At 35.1% G+C, this 22,654-nt stretch overlaps 1 protein-coding gene across 1 annotated transcript in view; it reads left to right on the plus strand.

Moving 5' to 3' along the window:
* SPAG16 (sperm associated antigen 16) overlaps positions 1-22,654 on the plus strand; it is a 45,758-nt gene that overhangs the window by 17,106 nt on the left and 5,998 nt on the right. Inside the window, exons 2-4 of the mRNA XM_012650238.1 lie at positions 1,054-1,100; positions 9,325-9,420; positions 17,086-17,204. Of these exons, the coding sequence (XP_012505692.1) occupies positions 1,054-1,100; positions 9,325-9,420; positions 17,086-17,204 (262 nt within the window). The remainder of the gene's footprint in view (positions 1-1,053; positions 1,101-9,324; positions 9,421-17,085; positions 17,205-22,654) is intronic.

Consider the following 22,654-nt stretch of genomic DNA (forward strand, 5'->3'; position numbering starts at 1 on the left):
CCCATTCAAGAGGTTGTCTTTTCACTCTATTGAAAAAAGAAACCTTTTAGTTTAATGTAGTCCGATTTATCTATTTTTGGTTTTTTTGCCTATGGTTTTGAGGTCTTAGCCATAAAATCTTTGCCTAGACCCGTGTCTAGAAGAGTTTTTCCTATGTTTTCTTCTTGTAGTTTTAGTTTTGAGTCTTACACTTAAGTATTTATCTTGAGTTGATTTTTACATATGGTGAGAGATAGAGGTCCAGTTTCATTCTTCTGCGTATTGTTATTCAGTTTTCCCATCACCATTTATCAAAGAGGGTATCCTTTACCCAATGTATGTTCTTGGTGGCTTTGTTGAAGATCAGTTGGCTGTACATATGTGGATTTGTTTCTGGCTTCTCTGTCTGTTGGTCTCTGTCTATGTTTATACCAGTACCGTGCTGTTTTGGGTACCATAGCCTTGTAATATATTTTGAAGTCAGGTAATGTGATGTCTTTAGCTGTGTTCTTTTGGCTATTCTGGTTCTTTTTTGGTACCATTCGAATTTTAAGATTGTTTTTACTATTTCTGTTTTCATTTACTGTAATATTTAAATATTGGTATGCCTTTTGTATTCATTCACAATACTTTAAATCAAATAAAGTCATACTGCATTGTGAATAATTGACTCAGGAGCTCTTGAAAATTCAGTGTGGTTTAAGATGAATTGGAAACATTTTTTGTTTTTATCTCTTTCTAATTTATGTTGCCTTATGACACTATGTATGTTCATGAGAGCATTCTTAGAATCAAGTTGGAAATCATTAGATAGTTAATAGACTGGTAGAAATGTAGTTGTTCATGGATTTGGGTTATGAAAAATAATTAAAATACTAATGAAAATTTTTATTTTAAAATGTCTATATTTATAGGCCATATTGGGGAAAAACTTTAAGCAAATAAAATTACATGTATTTACCAATTACCTAGTGAGATAATTGAATCAAATACTGTATTTTAAGGTCGATGCAAGTTTTGGTATAATAATTTTATTCTGTATTTTTTGAGATTAAAACTTGACAAGATATTCAGAGGTCACTGTCACTGAAGCATCTGAAGAGGATTATGACTACGAAGAGGTAATTTGTTAATTTTGAGTTAATTTATTCCGTAAATTAATTGCAATCATTCTGATGAAATATGCACTTTATTTTCTGAAAGATATTAACAATTTTTTTTTTCCTTGAGAGATGCTAGCTTTTCAGCCAGATTTATTTATTTATTCATTTAATAGTATTATGGGGTACAAATAGTTTTGGTCTTTTGGTTAAGTGAATCGCTTTTATAGTGAGTCATGGTTATAAGAGTACCTGTCACACAGATATTGTTCGTTGTACCTGTTCGGTACATTTTTGCCTGTCCCCTCCTCTACCTTTCCCCAGGTTGATTTCCATTGAATTTTATTCCCTCTATGTACATGTGTGCTCATCATTTAGTTCCAATTTAGTAGTGAGTACATGTGGTGTTTGTTTTTTCATTATTTAGATACTTCACTTATGATAATGGTCTCCAGTTCCATCCAAATTGCTGCAAAAGGCATTAATTCATTCTTTTTTATGGCTGTGTAGTATTCCATAGTATACATATACTACATTTTGTTAATCCACTTATGAATGGATATGCACTCAGATTGATTCCACATCTTTACAATTTATTGTGCTGCAGTAAACATTGGTGTGCAGGTGTCTTTTTGATAAAATGTATTATTTGCCTTTGAGTAAATACCCAGTAGCGGGATTGCTGTATCAAATAGTAGGTTGACATTTAGTTCTTTGAGCAATCTCCCTAGTGTTTTTGATAGAGGTTGTATTAATTTGCAGTCCCACCAAGAGTGTATAAACATTCCTTTCTGTCTGCAAACCAGCACGTTTTTTTCTTTGTACCTTTAAATAAAGGCCATTCTGACTCGAGTAAGGTGATATTTCACTGTGGTTTTTAATTTGCATTTCCCTGATTATTAGTGACATTGAATATTTGTTCTTGTTTATTGGCCATGTGTCTACCTTCTTTTGTAAAGCTTCTGTTCAAATCTTTTGCCCACTTTTTAATGGGGTGGTTTGTCTTTTCTTGCTGATTTGCTTTAGTTGTTTGTAGATTCTCGTTATTAGTCCTTTATCAGATGTATTGCTTGTGAATATTTTCTCCCTTTCTGTAGGTCGTCTATTTGCTCTGTTAATTATTTCCATGGCTTTGCAGAAGCTTTTTAATTTAATGAAGTTCCATTAATTTATTATTGTTGTTGCCATGATTGCCTTTGGGGTCTTCTTCATGAATTCTTTGCCTAGGCCAATGTCTAAAAGAGTTTTTCTCACATTTTCTTTTTGAATTTTTAGGGTTTTATGTCTTACATTTAAGTCCTTTATCCATCTGAATTAATTTAAGTGGTGAGAAATATGGGTCCTGATTCATTCTTCTTCATGTGGCTATCCAAGTTTCCCAGTACCATTTATTGAATAAGGATTCTTTTCCCCAGTGTATATTGTTGACTGCTTTGTCAACAATCAGTTGGCTATATGTAGATGGTATTATATCTGAGTTTTCTGTTTTATTCCATTGGTCTATGTCTCTATTTTTGTGCCAGTACCATGCCGATTTAGTTACTGTCACCTTGTAGTATAAAGTCTGGTAATGTGATGCCTCCCAATTTGTTCCTTTTCCTTAAGGTTGCTTTGCCTATTTGGGCTCTTTTCTGGTTCCATATGACATGCAGAATTATTTTTTTCTAGATCTGTGAAATAGGATATTGGTATTTGGATGGGAATTTCATTGAATCTGTAACTTACTTTAGGTAGTATGGATGTTTTAACAATGTTGATTCTACCGATCTGTGAGCATGATATCTTTTTCCACTTGTTTGTATCATCTGCAATTTCTTTCCTCAGTGTTTCATAGTTCTCTTTGTAGAGGTCTTTCACTTCCTTGGTTAAGTATATTCCTAGGTATTTTGTTTTCTTTGTAGTGGTTGTGAATGCTATTGAGTCTTTGATTTGACTCTTAGCTTGACTGTTATTGATGTATAGGAGTGTAACTGATTTGTGTAACATGAGACTTTGCTGAATTTATTTATCAATTCCAGGAGTCTGTTGGTGGAATCTTTTGGGTTTTATAGGTATAACATCATATCATTTGCAAAAAATGATAATTTGACCTCCTCTTTCCTGATTTGGATACCCTCTATTTCTTTTTCTTGCCTGATTGCTCTGGGTAGGACTTCTAGTACTATGTTGGCAAGAGATGGTGACAGTGGGTATCCTTGTCTTGTTCCAGTTCTTAGTGGGAATGCTTTCAACTTTTCCCTATTCAGTATGATGCTGGTTGTGGGTTTGTCATATATGGCTTTTATAATTTTGAGATATGTTCCTTCTATGCCTAGTTTGTTGAGAGTTTCTATCATGAAAGTGTGGTAAATTTTGTCAAATGCTTTTTCTGCATCTATTGAGATGATCATATGATCTTTGATTTTGCTTCTGTTAATGTGGTGAATCACATTTATTGATTTACATATGTTGAACCATCCCTGCATCCCTGGGATGAAGCCCACTTGGTCATGGTGGATTTTTTTTTTTTTTTGGATAATCTATTGGATTCAGTTTGCTAGTATTTTATTGAAGATTTTTGTATCTATATTCATAAGGAGTATTGGTCTGTAGTTTTATTTTTTTGTTGTGTCCTTTCCTGTTTTTGGTTTCAAGGTGATACTGACTTGTAATTCTGTGGTATCAGTTGTAATATCTCCTTTGTCATTTCTAATTGAGCTCATTTGAGTCCTTTCTCTTCTATTCCTGGTTGATTTAGCCTGATGTCTGTCAGTGTTGTTTATCTTTTCAAAGAACCAACATTTTGGTTCATTGATCTTCTTTATAATTTTCTTGTTTTCAGTTTCATTTAGTTCTGCTCTAACTTTAGTTATTTCTTTATTCTTCCAGTTTGGGGCTTCGTTTGCTCTTCCTGTTCTAGTTCCTTGAGATGTGCCATTATATTGTTAATTTTTAATCTTTCTGTCTTTTGGTTGTGGGCACTTAAGGCTATGAATTTTTCCCTTAGGACTGCTTTTGCTATATCCCATAGAGTATGATAGCTTGTGTCTTCTTTGTCAATCAGTTTAAAAAATCTTAATTTCTATCTTAATTTCTTCTTTGATCTAATAATTATTCATCAGCAGGTTGTTTAATTTCCATGACTTTATGTAGAATTGGGAGTTTCTCTTGGAGTTGATGTCTAGTTCTATTCCATTGTGGTCTGAGAAGATACATGGTGTGATTTCAACATTTAAATTTGTTGAGCCATATTTTGTGGCCTAAAATATGACCAGTCTTGGAGAATGTTCCATGTGCTGATAAGTACAATGTGTATTCAGTTAATTTTTGGGTGAAATGTTCTTTAAATATCCGTTAGGCCCAGTTGTTCTATGGTGACGTTTAAATCCAGTGTTTCTTTGTTTATTTTTGCTTGGATAATTGTCCAGTTTTGTCAGTGGTGTACTGAAGTCCCCAGTATTACAATGTTGCTGTTTATCTCTCTCTACTTAGGTCTAGTAGGGTTTGCTTTATGAATCTGGGTGCTCCTGTGTTAGGTGCATAAATATTTAGGATTGTTATGTTTTCTTGTTGAATTGCTCCTTTTACCATTATATATTGACCATCTTTGTCTTTCTTTACTATTATTGATTTAAAGTAAATTTTATTGGATATGAGAATGGCTACACCTGCTTTCTTTTGGGTTCCATTTGCATGGAATATTTTTTTCCAACCCTTGACCTAGAGTCTGTAAGAGTCCTGTGGGTTAGATGTGTTTCCTGGAAATAGCAGATACTTGGCTTTTTTTTCTTTTTTAACTCCATTCAGCCAACCTATGTCTCTTGAGTAAGGAATTTAAACCATTCACACTGATTGATAGAATTGATATGTGGGATTCTGTTCTGTTCATCCTGTTGGTTAGTACTGTATTGCTTTGTTTTACTTCTTGTATTGTTGCTTTATTTGATCTCTGACCTTTAGCTTTTGGGTGATTTACACTGGAGTGTGACCATTCTGTTGCTCTACGTATAATGCAGTTCTGAGTATTTCCTGCAGGGCAAGTTTGGTCTTGACAAATTCCTTCAGTGTTAGCTCTCTGAGAAAGTCTTTATGTCTCCCTCATACAAGAAACTTCGTTTTGCAGGATACAAAATTCTAGGCTGGCATTTGTTTTGTTTAAGAAGACTGAAGATGGGGCCCCAGTCCCTTCTGGCTTATAAGGTCTCAGTTGAGAAGTCTGCAGTTAGCTTGATGGGTTTTCCTATGTAAGTTACTTGATGTTTTTGTCATGTGGTTTGCAGGAGTTCCTCCTTTGTGTTGACTTAGGCCACTCTGATGACTATGTGTCTTGGTGATTGTCTGTATGCAATGAATCTCCCAGGTGTTTGTTGAGCTTCTTTTACCTCCATGTCTAAATATCTAACAAGACTGAGAAATTTTCCTCAATTATTCCCTCAAATAGGTTTTCCAGCCCTTGTGTGTTCTCTTTTTCACCCTCTGGGATGCCTATAAGTCTTACATTTGGGCATTTTACATTATCCCACATTTCTCATAGGCTTTGTTCGTTCCTCTTAATTCTCTGCTCATTATTTTGATGTACTGATTTAATTCAAAAGAGTTGTCTTCAAGTGCTAAGATTCTTTATTCTGTCTGGTCTAGTCTATTCTTCAAACTTTCCACTGTGTTTTTTATTTCCTTTAGTGAATTTTTCATTTCAGAAGTTCTGTCTGGTTTTTCTTTAATATGTTGATCTCTTTAGTGAATTTTTCATTCATTTCCTCTATTGTTTTTCTGGTTTCTTTGAGTTGGTTTTCCATTTTCTCTTGGATTTCATTGAGCTTCCTTATCCATATTTGGAATTCTTTATCTGTCCTTCCCGTATTTTCATTTGGCTAGTATCCATTGCTAGAGGGCTGGTGTTCCCTTATGTGGGAGCCCTTTCATTCTGATTTTTCATACTTCCAGAATTCTTATGCTGATTCCTTCTTATCTGGAGCACTTGTTGCTTCTAAATTTTTGATTTTCTTTTGTTTAGATGGGGCTTTCCCCCAACTCACTTGTATGGGGGTGTTTTTAGCATATATTGGATAAGAACCTTTGGCTTGGTTTGTGGGTACTTTGATGGTGATTTGGGTTCCCGATAGATGCCTTAGTAATGGATATCCTTAGTGTGATGCTTTTCTCAGTTACTAGTTGTCTATATGTTGTAGCAGTGGGTGTGGTATGTGTGTGGGCAGATTTCCTATTTCTCTTTGATGAGAGAGGATCTAGGTCTTTGAAATCCCTTCTTTATGGTCATCTTAGCAGTGTGAATTGTAATGGCACACCCAGTTTAATCACTGAGACAGTAGGTGGTGCTTGTAGCTGAGAAACGTCCTCACCCTGTATGATTGAGCCAGTGAATGTTGAAAAGGTCTGTGCAAATTGACTTCCCTGTCAGTAGGTGGCATTTGCCCAAAGGAACAGCCTGCCTTGTTGTTTTTGTGCTTGACTCTAGTCCCTCAGGAGGAGCACTCAAATACCCTAGGTGGCGAGTGGGGCCATAGAACTTAAGGTGAGTCCTCATTCTCTGCCTCAGTGGAGAGGAATGTGGGAGTGAAGCTGGGTGGGGCTGGGTTAGGTGGGCTTGCCCTTAGGCTTCACAGAAGTTGGTAAGGTAGCTGTTTGGGCAGGGTTCAAATGTCTGCTCCCAGCTTCTGGGGGTAGCCACCTGGGAGAAGCTGAAGTGGCCCTACCCAGCTAGAAGGTCTGCTTGCAGAGACAGGGCCATCTGAGATTCAAAATCTGTCTAGTTCTCACGTCTCCCCGCCGGCCTGTGTGTCTGTCCTGCTTGCCTGTGTCTCTGCAAAATGCCAGCAGACAGGGAACTCTGAAATTGGGTACCCTGGTTTTAACACAAGTCCACAGAGGAAGAGGTGTGGGCCTGGCTCTCTGTGGATGCCTCAGCCTGGATTACACACCCAATAGAGAGAGGCAGCTGCTCAAGTACTTCTCACCACAAGCTGTTTTCCTAGCTGGAGTGGGTTGGGGAGGGGCTGCCATGCGTGGTCAGCCCCAGTGCCTGAGTGAACTGTACCTGGTTGCTATGACAATGAGGTTGCACCATAGAATCCACCCTAAACAAACAGGGCTATTTTCTTGGGGAGGGGGTGTGGATTGATGGGCTCTCTCCAAACTCACTGTGTCTTGTAACCCCGCCATATTCTACTGCCATATCTGTCCACATGGGCTTCTTTGGCACCCAAGACAAACTCAGAGCTCTCCCCTTGTGTCTCCATCAACCCGCCCATGTCCTGAGGGGATGGGTCTGGGCTATTTGTCTGATCTGCTGGTGTGGGACTGTGTGTAATGCCCTAGGGCAGGGAGTTTCCCAATTGGACACCCCAGATCCGCTGCAGGTGCTCAAACAGAGAGGTGTGGGTCTCACTTTCTGTAGAAGCCTCAGCCTGTGGTGCACCCCATTGTGGGGAGGCCACCGCTCGCCTACTTCTCAGGCAAACTGCTTTCCTGGTTAGAGTGGGTGGGGGAGGGCCGCCACTCATGGTCAGCCCTAATACCTGAATGAAGTGCACCTGGTGGTTATGACACCCAGTGCTGTGCTCTACGCGCTTCCTCACCATAGACTCTACCCTAATTAAACAGGGAAGTTTTCCTGTGGGTGGAGGGTGAGTGTTCTTTTGGCTGGTCATGTCTCGCAAACCCGGAGTATTCTATCAGATCTGTCGGCGTGGGCTTCCTTGCCACCCAAGTCCAACTCAACAGACCTCCCTCCTGTGTCCCCAGCAACCCACTCCTGTCCAGGGGCCAGGGCCTGGAGTCCAGCCTGTTTGTCTGACCTGCTAGTGTGCAATTCTGTGAAATACCCTCGGGCAGGAAGTTTCCGAATCAGACACCCCAGGATCTTCTGCAGGGAATGAAAGGGAAAGGCATGGGTCCCACTTTCCGTGGAATCCTCAGCCTGTAGCACACTGCCACTGGGGGTAGTGGGGTGGCTGCTTGCCAAATTCTCGGTCCAAACTGCTTTCCCTGTTGCGGTGGTTGGGGGTGGGGTGGGGAAGGAAGCATCTGGATGGAGAAAAGCCGGTGTCCAACCTCTCATGACACTTTCCCTGGTGGGGAGCTTTGCACAGAATGTCCAAGCTCTGGGATCATGAAAGTTCTCCCACTGTATTGTGTTTGCCCCCGTGTCTGGGCTCATGGGGGTGGAAAAGCCTCCAAGAAATTCAGTAGTCTGCTGGCCACCGAATTCCTGTGGACGGGTGAGAGTTATCCCCCCTTACCCTTTCACTGTGCTTGGAGCTTCTCTGGGTTTCATTCTTGCCAATATCTTTTCTTCTTTATCTTCTCCCTTCTCTGCTTTGCAGTTTTTCTCCGTGAGATTTTTTTCTCCGTGAGTTTTTCTCCTCCTCCAGCAGGCTCTAGCACCTATCTCTATGATTCACACCCACTCTGCTTTTCTTCTCTTCTTTCCTTTGTCAGAATTCTTATTTTCCAACCACACAGTCTGGCAAGCACTGTCTCTAGTCGGTCATCTTGCTTAACATATCTAAATTTAGCTAATATCAGCTGGTTAAGAGTGAGATGTGAAACTTCTATTTAAACATTTAGATTGAATAAAACATCTGGTTTTTTAGGTTTTCCTATTCATTGTCCTTCAGATTGAGCTCCTTATCACTTGCCTCGTGGATACATACCACAGACTCTCATCTCTGTTCAGGAGGCATTTCCCATCATCCAGTCTGCTCTTGGCAAGGATTGCCAGATTCCCACTACTCAGGTGGAGCTCAGGCCTCATACTTCCTTCCAGCTTCACTGTACTTCTGTCTAATGTTGTTCCAATCTCAAAGCTTTCGTTTATACAATTACAATCCATAATATTCTTTTAAGATTTTAACACTAAGGGAGTTTTTATTTTCAATAAACTAAAGTTTGCAGTTGCTAGTCGTGAAAAAGTCATAGTGGAGAAAACCTGGATGGGGAGACAATGGTGGCATTTAGAGGAGCCTAACATATTGTTTCAGCAGAATTGTTAGATGACATTTGCCATTATACATAAAAATAGTTGCCCACATGCTGATCTTGACTTTATTATAAGTGACATTGAGTGATGTTTACAAGGAAGTTAGATAGCTGCCTGCTTGTTACTTCAGAATGGCATGGCATCTTATATAAGGTGTATTTTTTGATCTTTTGCTATGTAAAGAAAAATTATTTCTGAAATGAAATAAGGTACTTTATATTTCTGCTCTGCTCACTCTTTCTATCCTTCTGTTTATCTGTGATCTAGATACCAGATGACAATTTTAGCATTCCAGAAGGTGAAGAAGATCTGGCAAAAGCAATTCAGATAGCCCAAGAACAAGTTACAGATACTCAAATTTTGGTGAGAATTTTGAACACTATTGTAGCCTATAGTTTAGCAGTAATACTTTTTATATGAAGTTTTGAAAGTCATTTAAACTTTAAATATTTACCTTACCTATTAAATGCAATCCTATTGCCTGACATCTCTTTTTCACTTCTGTTTCTTTTGTCATCAAACCTTCACTTGAGGTAAGTAGTCATATTTACTGTTATTTGGGTTTTCATTCTCCACATCATGGTCATTCTGGCATGACTTTGCAGAAAGTGACACCTTCCATCAGGAGTCTGCCTGATTAATCTCACCGGAGATTAAAACAACACTCGTATTCAGAATTCGCTATCATATACAGATTCTGTAGTCTGTTTTGTAAGCATCTGTGTCTTTTTTTATGGACGTATTTAGCTCACAGGGAATGCTTAATATATTATGACTTTTCTTGTGAGGCTTATGAACTAAATTAAGGAATATGATGGGGGATGCTTTTTGATTATAATACCACCAATTAAAAGTATATAAAACTGATGGCATTCCTATAAAATTGAACACAAATTTAAAAATTGAAAATAATGACAGCAAAAATGTTTTTAAAAGCATTTTTTAATAGCTACATAAAGAAGGATCCTTTTTTTCAATGATTAAACATTTTCATGCTGAAAGTTTGAAGGAAATTGTGACACTCTTATTTAATTGCAGATTTAACTTCGTTGGTACAAAATAATTAGACTTTACCCCATATTATACCCTGTGTCAATCTTCCATATTCTGTAGACTTCCTCCATCTAGAAACCCAATAACTTCTTTCTAAAATATCTGCCCTCTCAAAATTGAAAAAAAAAAAAAAACCCAAAAGGAATATTTCATGAAGAATTGATTACATTCTGTTATAAATGGAGGGCTCCAGCTCATAGTAAATGGCATTCTTTAATGCATTCTATGGATATAGTTCCTTCATGGTAGACACAGAGTGAGATCTACTGCATAGATTTACTAGTCTGTTGGATATCTCAATGAAATAATTTATAGGAATAGTTTTAAAAGATAGCATTTTGAATTAGTAAAACTGATGTTTATTGACTGCTCATCATTTTCTTGCTTTACAACATTAACTAAAGAAGGGTTTTCAGAAATGCCTTATGTACCACTTATTTGTATTGGTATTTGGTAGACACACCTAACATAGTGCTTAGCACATAGTAGGCACTAAATAAATAGCAGTTGAGTAAGTGAATGAATAAATGAATCATTGCATAAAAAAATTATGAACCAAACTGTAATTGCTTCTTTGGTGGTACCAAGCTAGAAGTTGTTTGTAAATGCAAAGATGAATCAAAAGAGGATAATTGGGGAGGAAATAAAATGTAGTAGCTGTTATAGCTACTGAGCCAAATATCAGAAATTCTTCTTTCATCAATTTATTGAAAGCTTTTCTTTATCATAATATTGCAAGAGTTAACACTCTAGATTTCTGGCATTTCTATAGCTGGTTGAATCTCATTTAGTTTTTTTTTTACCTGATTTTTTAGTTCTTCGGAGGAACAGTGCTATGCAGGAAATTCACAAAAGTTGCCCTTAAGCTGTTTACATTAAATATGAATTCATTTTATCATAAGCATATCAGTTATGTTTTTTAATTTGCTTTTTATTTCTAATTGTATTTTAATCTTCAAAAACTAGCTTTTAATTGTGCCATGGACTATCTAAAAGAATATGTATTGCTTATTACATCTATTTTCTTTTGTTATGAATTTACTACGTCCATTTATAAACCAGATGCAGTGCCATCTATATTAAGGATAAAATTTTTCTTAAAGATTGCAAGTGAAAGGTTATGATACTTTCCTAATAGTAAGAAATAGCATTATTTGATAAAAAATTAAAAAAGATTACTTGCTGAATAGTTGACATTTAAATAAGTTCTTACGATTTTCTTTAAACTTTGGTAATATAGATTAAATATTTGAGAATTGATTACATTGTTTATTTTATAAACTTTAAATTGTACATTTGATACACTTTCAGTTTCCTAGTAGGTACAATGATCTGAAGTATGAATATTTTTGTTGTATTTAAGTGATTTTTGGAAAAAATTGAGAAGGTAAGAAATGTTAATCTGTAACAATTGTATAGTTTGGTTATATTGTCAATTGTTTCTTGAAACTGAAGTCATTTCCAAATATGTATGTATGTGTTCCTTAGATATGTGTATGTGTGTGTGTATAAAATGTTTATATATATTCTTTAGATTTTTTTATGTAATTTTATAAAAAGAAAGGTCTACTTATATTTAAGCTTGGTCTCCCCTTTAAACTCTCAGACTTCTTATGAGTGTATTATTACCTTTTTTGGTAATTCTTTAGTCTCTTTTGTTCTTGATTTTTTGTTCTGTTTTCAACGTGCAATCTCAAAGGTCCTTTATATTGTTATCATTCTGTAATGACTTCCAATTTTTATAAAAATCAGAATTATGATCTTTAAAGATAACAGTGGCAAGATACCCAAATTATATAATTGTTAAATTCCCTTACATCTCTCCTCTTCCTCTTCCTTCTCCTTCCCTTGTACTTTCTCCTCTTTTGAGAATTTAAGTAGAATTTAGGGCATTTCTTTGGAATATTCAAGTATTTTTGAAGAAGACCAATTGATAATTGACCCAAGCTAAAATGTTGTTCAGCATATTTATCAGTAGTTCTCATACTATTGTAGGAGGTTCTCTGGGGGTCCTGAAAACCTCTTTCAGGAAGTTTAGGTTGTCCTTCATTTTCCAACTACACATCTGTCCGAGGTTGTATTTTCTTCAAGTAGCTCAACCAAGAAAACATATCACAACAGGTTGAATGTGGAAGCAAATATGGGGATCAACCTGTTTTCTCTAGACATTAAAAATACTTGCAAAAATTTGTAACAATGTCATTCTTCTCACTAATTTATTTTTCTGTTTTGGAAAATATATTTTTTATAAAAAATGTTAATCTATATTACCATGTGAAATTTTATTATAGTTATTTTAAAGTAAATATATATTTTAAGGTTTAATTTCTAATATGATAACTCTTGATAGATATAACTCATATAAATAAAAGATCTATGGTGTCTTTAATAATTTTTAAGAGTAAAAAAGTGTTCTGAGAACCTAAAATTTGAGAACTTTTATAAAATTGTATTCTAAGATATTTTCAATTATACTGATTAAAAATTAATATCAATTATTTTTCTTGCTAAGAGTTATGTTAGTGTAACAAAAAAGGGAAATTTGTATTCCTTTTATTTAAACCTAATCTCGTGCGGGGTTAGTGACATTAACTTAAATCTTTTATATAATAATGTTAATGAATTAAGTATATAATTTCTATTACTTTTACAGGCTCAATGACTAAGTCACAATAAAAAAAGCTGTTTGTCATTATTGAGTTCCTATTCTCTTGATGTATATATTTAGTTTCAATTAAAGAATCAGGCTCCTTGTACCCAAGGCCTTGCCTATAGATTATCCAAGCCAGTATATTTTACTTAATGTGAATTAAGGAGTTGATAAAATGAAGTCCCACATAAAATAAGGTTTATGTTTTAAGACCACTTGGATTTTAGTGTTTATTTTCTTTTCTCACTAGTCAATCAGTTTTCAAAGGAACTCACTGACATTAGAGCAATTCAAAGTATATCAAGATACTTAACTTGGATATGGTTTAGTACTTTTTTACAATTCAATGTTTAATTAGTTCTTAAGTCCTATATGTTTTTATGTCCTCAATATCTCTCTTATCGTTCCCCTTGCCTTCATCCCCCACTTAGTCTACCTTAGATCTACCCTATGTGTCTTCTCTTACCTGAGCTACTACATGCTGTTGGTACTGGGCTTCCTTCTACTCTCACCTAAAAGATGTTTCTAAATGCAAATTTGAATTTATCTCTCCTCAGCTTAAATTACCAGTGTCTCCACCCTTCTGCCTGCCCTTGCCTTCTTGATATGCTTTCTGCCTAGCTTTCCAACTTTGTCTGTGGTCCTTTCTTCCTAAGACCCCGAGCCTGAATGACTGAACTGTCACTCCTTGTCTTTGCCTCAGATGTTTTCTTGCCTTGAATTTCCTTTTATCCTTCTTAATCTGTTGAACTTCTCATCTTCTAAAGTCCAATTTATGAGTGTCCTTAACAGAGCCTTCATTCACCTATCCAAGACAAGTGAAATATTCTTGTTCTTTATGTATCACTTTACCAAGCAGATCTCTATTGTAATCATAGCATGATATAGAAACCTCTCTACTTAGAAAAATAGAAAATGTCAACTTTAGCACTTTCATAGACGAAAGGAAGGTACATACCAGAGCACCTTTGTTCAGCAGATTTCTGGGTTACATATGGGTAGAATAATTTTTGATAATCCATCAATCTGCAAAATGAGGCATATTTTGTTAGTTTATAGAGTGCTTGCTTTTTTTGTGCATATTCTGAGATGTTTATTAACCTCATAATTAAGTAATTAATAGTTACAAAACCATAAGGAGGTAATATATTTTATACATATGTATATAATATATAATTGAGATAAAAGTATAACTTAAATTACATAAATGCACATAATGGTTTTATATATGACATCTTTAGATTTATAACTGGCTTTTGTAATCTAACCTTATAACAAATAGAAGAGCTTCTATGTTGTAATGTCTTGCTTTTACTCAATTACTCTATCAATTCCTTGAAAAAGGATTGTGTTTTATTCATATTTAATTCTGAGTGCCTTTCTCAGTGTCTGGCACATGGGAGATGTGCACAAAATAAACGTTGAATGCATATCATATGTGAAGATAAAAAAGACATTTATGATCACATTACAGCTTGGAACGTGTGTTTGTTGTGTATCAATGCAGAAAGACTATGCATTAAGGCATAAATATATTTAGAGGTTTATACATTTTAATTACAGTATAAGTATGAACCATAGAAATTTAAGATGGTTGTATTTCTGTTCTGTGTCAATGTTTCAAGGTGTGTGCATTAGATACATTCAGGAGGAGATATAAAGGAAATATTTATTTGATTCAAATATTTATTTGAATCTATCAGGTGTATTGTATGCATGCATACAAACATCTTATAGACTACACATAGGGATCTTTAGAAACTAGAGTAGGTACATCCTCCTCCAGTGTCTCCATCCTCCACTTTCTCCTATTTTCCCAATTCCTTCCAACTTTAATTCATCTCATCCTAAAATCATTTACAAATTTATTGACCAAATAAGCCATGGTTGCTTTTATTATTATATAATGAATATTTACTTCGAGCTATCTTATGCCCTAACCTTACAATTATATATAATCTTCAGTGCTAGTAACTACCACACTGCAAAGACTTGAAGGTAGGCATTCTGTACTTTGCTACTTTGGCATCTCCCATGACATTTAATATAGGGTCCTGCATATTGTTACATAATGTATTTTTGATAATTTAGGAAGAATAATCCAAATATTTCTACTTGAGCTTTAAAAAATCATTGAAAGCCCTAGACATTTCTCAGGATTTTTCTGTAGCTCCCCAACTTTACCTCGGCTCACCACAGTTATGAATGTCATAGCAGTTACTAGTAATGAACATCAAGCATTAAATTATGTATAACACTTTTGAAAAGAACTATTTGGAGCAACAAAGATCCTCTTTCCTCAGTGCATTGTTATATAAATATTCTGTGCATTCTGTGTAACATGGTAGGTAATGCTTACCAGGTTAAGAAAGAGAAGGAGGAAGGGAAGTTTGCTGCCAAGTTTCTATAGGTAAAAATAGATGTGCTTATCCAAATGATCAGCAAATTAATTAGTGACTTCTTGCCAGTGAAAAGAAAATGAAAGCACTTGAGAGACAATGATGCTTTGACATTTTTAAGAAACTAATTATTCGATTTATTTTACACACTGACTTACGTGATATGGTAGTTTTTATGGCTGTCTCAATTTCATTTGTCACTTGCTGAAATGTCTCCATTTTTTTTAGTTTAGGAGTTTGCAAAGTTTTTCTGTCAAAATATTAATAGTAAATACATGTTGAGTATCCCTTATCCAAAATCCTTGGGGCCAGAAGTATTTTGGATTCCAGATTTTTTTGGGTTTTGGAATATTTGCATATATTAATACATAATGACATATCTTGGGGATGTGGGGATGGGACCCAAGTTTAAACACAAAATTCACTTGTATTTTATATATACCTCATACACATAGCCTGAAGGTAATTTTATACAATATGTTACTGAGCAATCAATAGGATCACTGCCCAATATGCATAGAAGCCAATACCATGCCACTGGCCTTTGAGAAAAGAAAAGATATATTGTCAGTTGACTGGCAGGAGACAGGAGGTAAAGCTCAAATTTGTCTCCCTGAGCTGGGGGCTGGGCCAGATTTTATAAGTATAAGTAAAAAGGCATGATCTGACTGAATCTTGCAACAGGGTGATGCAAGGCTTTATTTGGTTGGATCTCAGGTCTTGTCATGTGGTATCTGCTTCTTAATTCAATTCCTGCTCTTCAATCTGGTCTGAGCACTTAGGTTCCACCTATGTTTGCATACCTGGTTCACGTGGGCATGCTCAGGTTATGTGACCTTCAACATGGGGGGGCCATAGTAACTGAAAAACAACTCACAACTTTGTGACATATAAGTTGAACCAGATTGGTTTGGTGTGGTTATAAAATTTTTAACAATTTTGTATATGGAACAAAGTTTGTGTTAAGTACTTACATGTGGAATTTTCTACTTGTGACATCATGTCAGTGCTCCAAAAGTTTTGGCTTTTGGAGCATTTCAGACTTTGGATTTTCAAATTAGGGATGCTCAACATGTATTTCAGGTTTTGAGGGCCATAAAGTAGCTGTGGAGACTAGTCAGCTGTCTCATGCAGTGCAAAATCAGCCATATTCAATATGTTAACAAATAGGCATGGTGGTGTTCTAATAAACTTTATTGATAAGAACAGTTAACTGACCCCTGATCTAGTTGATAGACTTATTATACTTCCATTATGTACCAGTAGTGCAAGCTTCTTTTATCATCCTTTATTTATTCCACAGTGTTTCTAAAAATCAAGGTACCAAAATTGTGGTATTTATTTTTATAATGATAATTAAAAGAATTAAAAGACCCATGGATTTTTTTCCTCTTTTAAAATTTGTTATATGCTATTGGAAGATCAAGCTGACCTCCTCATTGTCCTCAGACAATCCTATCAAACTCTTGCCTCAGGGCCTTTCACTTACTGAAGCTGTATCTAGAACATGAGTCACTGTACCTCTTTGTGTAGATTTATGCTCAGATAGCACTTATTCAATGAAATCTTTCTCTACCATCTTATATACATAGCAACCCAGCTCCACATGCATACTTCCCCTAGGCCTGGCTCTCCCTGTCTTTAATCCTCTGCTTTTTTTCTGCCAGGCTCTTAGTACCATCTGCTATACTATATATTCTTTATTTAGTTATTCATATTCTGTCTTCATCCTCTTTACTATTAGATATGAGGACAGAAACTTGTTTGTTTTCCTCTGTTTTATCCCTATTGATTAAAACAGTTCCTGGCACATAACACCCAAGAAAAATTGTTGATAAAATGAAGGAATGAATGAATGAATCAAAGGCCTGTTATTAATTAAAGCTTTGATGTTTCAGAATGAATAACTGTATATTTAAATTTCAGGAACAGAAGACAGTTCTTCCTTCAAAGCATGCAGTACCTGAAGTAATAGAAGACTTTCTCTGCAATTTCCTGATCAAAATGGGAATGACCAGAACTCTTAATTGCTTTCAGTCTGAATGGTAAACAATTATGTGGATAAATAGTTCTCCAGAAATGTTAATAACATTTAACATGTACACTTTTAACTGTCTTAACAGACTTTGAAATGATTCAGCTTATACATAATGGATGGCAACCTTTCCCATCTCCACCCTTGAAACCACAATACACACAGATACACACAGACACACACACACACAAAATCAGAATATCAGTTGCAAAGAAAGTTGTATTAAACATCTTTCTCAAATATTAAAGTTTAAGTGATTTTTTTCAAAAATCAAGAAAATAGAATATATTCTGGAGTTATAAGACACAAAGTTATTTTATGGAATACTTTCCTAATATTTTTGTGTAATTATTAAGGGTATTATTTCCTGTATTTAGACTCCTACTAATAGTACTACTTTGCTTGTTTTATTTATAGTATAGTGGCTTGCCTTTTTATACTCATACAACTGATTCTTTTTCTATAAATATTCTTTCATTTAGAAGTAAGTGGAATTATATTTTCGAATATTACCTAAACATAAGATTTTCTTGTCATAATTTAAAATTTTGATAGCTTATTGGTTATGAAAATCAGCAGGCTTGCTATCTTTATTCCTTTCCTTTAGTAATAATGTTACCAGCCATGTTTACAGATTCCCTAACATTCTTTAAAGAAATATTATTAAATAATTGGATATGAAAATGTTTGATCTTTGATTGCCTTTGCATATTATAGAAGGAGGAATTAATATGATATATAAAGATGTTTCTAGTGGTTTTGAACTAAATCTTAATTTTAAATAGAGAGGTAATGGGCAATTACAACTAATGCAGCTGTGGTATAATTTTTTTTTTTCGTTTTTTTGTTTCTCATACACTGAGAACATGCACATAAGAGTGATCAGTTTTATTATTTGAGATTGCACATCTAATATTAATAAATTTAATGAAGAGAACAATTTTTTCTTAATGCAAAGAAAAACACAACATTTGGTGCTAGAGAAATACTACTACTTCTTTTTTTTTTCTTTTTTTTTGAGACAGAGTCTTGCTCTGTTGCCAGGGCTAGAGTGCCATGGCGTCAGCCTAGCTCACAGCAACCTCAAACTCCTGGCCTCAAGCGATCCTACTGCCTCAGCCTCCCAAGTAGCCGAGACTACAGGCATGCACCACCATGCCCGGATAATTTTTTCTATATATTTTTAGTTGTCCAGCTAATTTCTTTCTATTTTTTTGGTAGAGACTGGGTCTCGCTCTTGCTCAGGCTGGTCTTGAACTCCTGAGCTCAAATGATCTGCCCACCTTGGCCTCCCAGAGTGCTAGGATTACAGGGATGAGCCACTGTGCCCGGCTGATACTACTTCTTTTAAATCTGGAAATTGTACGAATGATTTAAAAAATGATTTTTATAAAAATGTCCCTATGACATAGTTACAAATAGATTAGAAAATACATTTTTGTGAAAGTAGGTAAATGATTAACTTCTAGTACTGATAAAATGAAAGATTAGGCTGGGCTTGGTGGCTCATGCCTGTAATCCTACCACTCTGGGAGGCTGAGGCGGGCAGATTGTTTGAGCTCAGGAGTTCGAAACCAGCCTGAGCAAGAGTGAGACCTCGTCTCTACTAAAAATAGAAAGAAATTATCTGGACAACTAAAAATATATAGAAAAAAAAAATCAGCTGGGCACAGTGGCTCGTGCCTGTAGTCCCAGCTACTCAGGCGGCTGAAGCAGTAGGATCGCTTGAGCCCAGGAGTCTGAGGTTGCTGTGAGCTAGGCTGACGCTACGGCACTCACTCTAGCCGGGGCAACAGAGTGAGACTCTGTCTCAAAAAAAAAAAGAAAGATTAGTGTGATTCAATTATCTTTTTGTCTTCTAAGAATGTGTGTTAGGACATGTAGTGCTTGTATGTTAGGCCAGTCCAAAATGTGAAATGATTCCCTTAGAGAAATCTGGATTTTAGTATACTCTTAACAATTAGTTGATTGTTTTCATATGAAATGAGATGAAATTTCAGGGTACCATGATAGTATGAGGATTTAAAGAACCCATAAGCAAGCATACCATTTAATATAATATTGTAATTATAGGATAAAATTTATTAAAGTATCTCTTTATAATATGGGTTTAGTAATATTGTGGTTCAGATAATTTTATCCTTATCTCTAACTGCCAGGTTTCAATGAGATTATACTGTGTTGAATACTTTATTTCATGTGAAACATTTTTTATTTTGATCAGAACCTTTACTTAGTCAACATAGTAGAATTATAAGAACATCAAATATATTATTTTTATAATTTTTATTAGAGGAAAAAACGCTTAGAATGTATCATTGCTGTGAATTCACTTAATCTTATAAAAGGTGACCAAAGTTTTTCCATTGTTAGTTTGTTAAAAATAAACAAATAAACAAAAAAATGGGCAGTAAAATTTGACTCATGTTCTTTCAATCCTCAAACAGAAAATATAATAAATTCTTTAAATCCAGGGTCAGAAAATTCTTAAAATCCTTGGGTCAAATTCGACCTGCCTCCTATTTTTGTCAATAAAATTTTATTGGAATACAGACATGACCTTTCTTTTAGGTATTGTCCATGGCTACTTTCACACTATAAAAGCAAAGTTAGTCATGACAGACATGAGATGGCAAACAAAGATTTTTTTTTTTTCAAATTCTAGAATGTTTATTTATGACCCTTTATAAAAAAGATTGCCAAGCCCTGCTTTATGTAATATATATATATATATATATATATATATATATATATGTGAATGTAATAGGAATTTGTTCTATGAACCACTAAGAAGTTACTACTGGGAATTTAGTCAATGCTGTTTTTATGTCTGTTTGAGAAATACTCTGTGGACAATGGTAATTTCCCTGGGGGCAAAATTAAAGAAGAGATTAATATGGAGAAAATATGGTCGTGTAATTTAAATACCCTTACCTGAGTATATGTCACCCATCTCTGTCCCTATACTGGATTATTCTCCTGGCTGTTAACATGGTCAGAACTACTTACCCTAAACGTTCATTCTTACTCTTTTCTTGCCTCTTACTACCACCTTCTTTCTCAAACTCTTCTTCCCTTTCCAGCCAATATTTTGAAAATAGAGTTTTTATTTTTTTCTTTCTTTATTTTTTTATTTCCTATTCAATCTCTGACTGTCTCCACTTTGGCATGAGCCTACCATTTTGTGGAAGGTAGGGTGGTAATAAAAATGCCATCAAAGGTAATAGTGCAATTATTTATAACATTTGATTATGAATTTAATTTTTTTATTATCAAAGAGATTATAAATTAGGAATATATTTCTTTAATTTGCAAAAAAGATAAATATTGCAGCTTTTAGTCAATAAACTTTGGTATAATATGTAATTACTCCAATGTCAGCAGTGTAGTTACAACTTTCTGGGAATGGTTAGATTTTTTTTTTTAATTTGATATTTATGGTTCATTGGTTTCCTTTATAATGCTATTTACTCCATACATTTAAAAACATTATTCTGAGACAAAGTCCATGGCACAAAAGATTAGGAGCCTCTCCTTTGGTAGATGCCCTGGTTCTTGCCAGGCCACCAACAGATTCCTTTTTTTAACCCTTTTCTTTCTTTTCCTTACTTTTCAGCACTGTTTATGTTCTTCGCAGAGGTGTAACTTGCCTGCTTGCTTGCTCTACATATGAGCATACCCCTTCTATAGTCCTGATTCACTACTGCAAATTTCAAATTTGCAACTGTCATTTGGAATAGGAAAAATAAGCAAATAAAAAATATAAGCCCAAGAAGCTTAGAGTGACATTTCTTAGGTCCAGAACATGCTAAATAACCATGGCCAAATCAGAATGCAGTTCAAAATATCTGGTGTATATATTCAATTATAGACATCTTTCAGAATTTACAGCTATTTATGAATTTTACAAGCTCTTCTATGAGAGAGTTACTTGAGGATGAGAAACATAATTTGTTCAACATCATATTCCTTGCAAAAATCCTGGAATTTAGTAGACATTTTTTTTTATTTCAGCATATTATGGAGTACAAATGTTTAGATTATATATATTGCCTTTGCCTTACCTGAATTAGAGCTTCAAATGTGTCCATCCCCCAGACGGTGCACACTGCACCCATTAGGTGTGAATATACCCATCCCCTTCTCCCCCTCCCACCTGCCTGACACCCAATGAATGTTACTACTAGATGTGCACATAAGTGTTGATCAATTAATAACAATTTGATGGTGAGTACATGTGGTGCTTGTTTTTCCATTCTTGTGATACTTCACTTAATAGAATGGGCTCCAGCTCTGTCCAGGATAATACAAGAGGTGCTAGATCACCATTATTTTTTGTGGCTTAGTGGTACTCCATGGTATACATATACCACATTTTATTAATCTACTCATGTATTGATGGGAACTTGGGTTGTTTCCATATCTTTGTATTGTGAATTGTGCTACTGTAAACATTCTAGTGCAGATGTCTTTTTTATAGAATGTCGTTTTTTCCTTTGGGTAGATGCTCAGTAGTAGGATTGCTGGATCAGATGGTAGTTCTACTTGTAGCTCTTTGAGGTGTCTCCATATTACTTTCCATACAAGTATACTAGTTTGCAGTCCCACCAACAGTGTATGAGTATTTCTATCTCTCCACATCCATGCCAACATTTATTGTTTTGGGACTTTTTGATAAAGGCCATTTTCACTGGAGTTAAGTGATATCTCATTGTGGTTTGGATTTACATTTCCCTGATAATTATAGATGTTGAGCATTTTTCATATGTTTGCTGGCCAGTAGTCTGTCTTCTTTTGAAAAGTTTCTGTTCATGTCCTTTGCCCACCTTTAATGGGTTTTTTTTTTTTTCTTGTTGATTTTCCTCAGTTCTATATAGATTTTAGTTATCAGCCCTTTATTGGATGAGTAACATGTGAATATTTTCTCCCATTCTGTAGGTTATCTGTTTGCTCTCGTGATAGTTTCCTTGGCTGTGCAGAAACTGTTAAATTTGATCAGGTCCCATATATTTATTTTGTTGTTTCTGTGATTGCCTTTGGGGTCTTCTTCATAAATTCTTTGCCTAGGCCGATATCTATAAAGTTGCAAAAATTCTCAGTAAAATCCTAGCAAACCAAATTCAGGTGCTTATCAAAAAAATAATCCATCATAACTAAGTGAGCTTTATCCCAGAGATGCAGAGATGTTTCAACATCACAAATTGATAAATGTAATTCACTACATAAATAGAAGTAAAAACAAAGACCATATGATCCTCTCAATAGACACAGAAAAAACATTCAACAAAATTCAGCACCCTTTTGTGATAAGAACGCTTAACAAAATAGGCATAGATAGGACTTACCTAAAAATGATAAAAGCCATATATGACAAACCCACAGCCAAAATTATACTGAATGGGGAACAATTGAAAGCATTTCCACTTAGAACTGGAACCAGACAAGGTTGCCCTCTATCAC

The sequence above is a fragment of the Propithecus coquereli genome, unplaced genomic scaffold (genome assembly GCF_000956105.1).
Source record: "Propithecus coquereli isolate 6110/MARCELLA unplaced genomic scaffold, Pcoq_1.0 Scaffold315, whole genome shotgun sequence".
In the NCBI taxonomy this organism is placed as follows: Eukaryota; Metazoa; Chordata; class Mammalia; order Primates; family Indriidae; genus Propithecus; species Propithecus coquereli.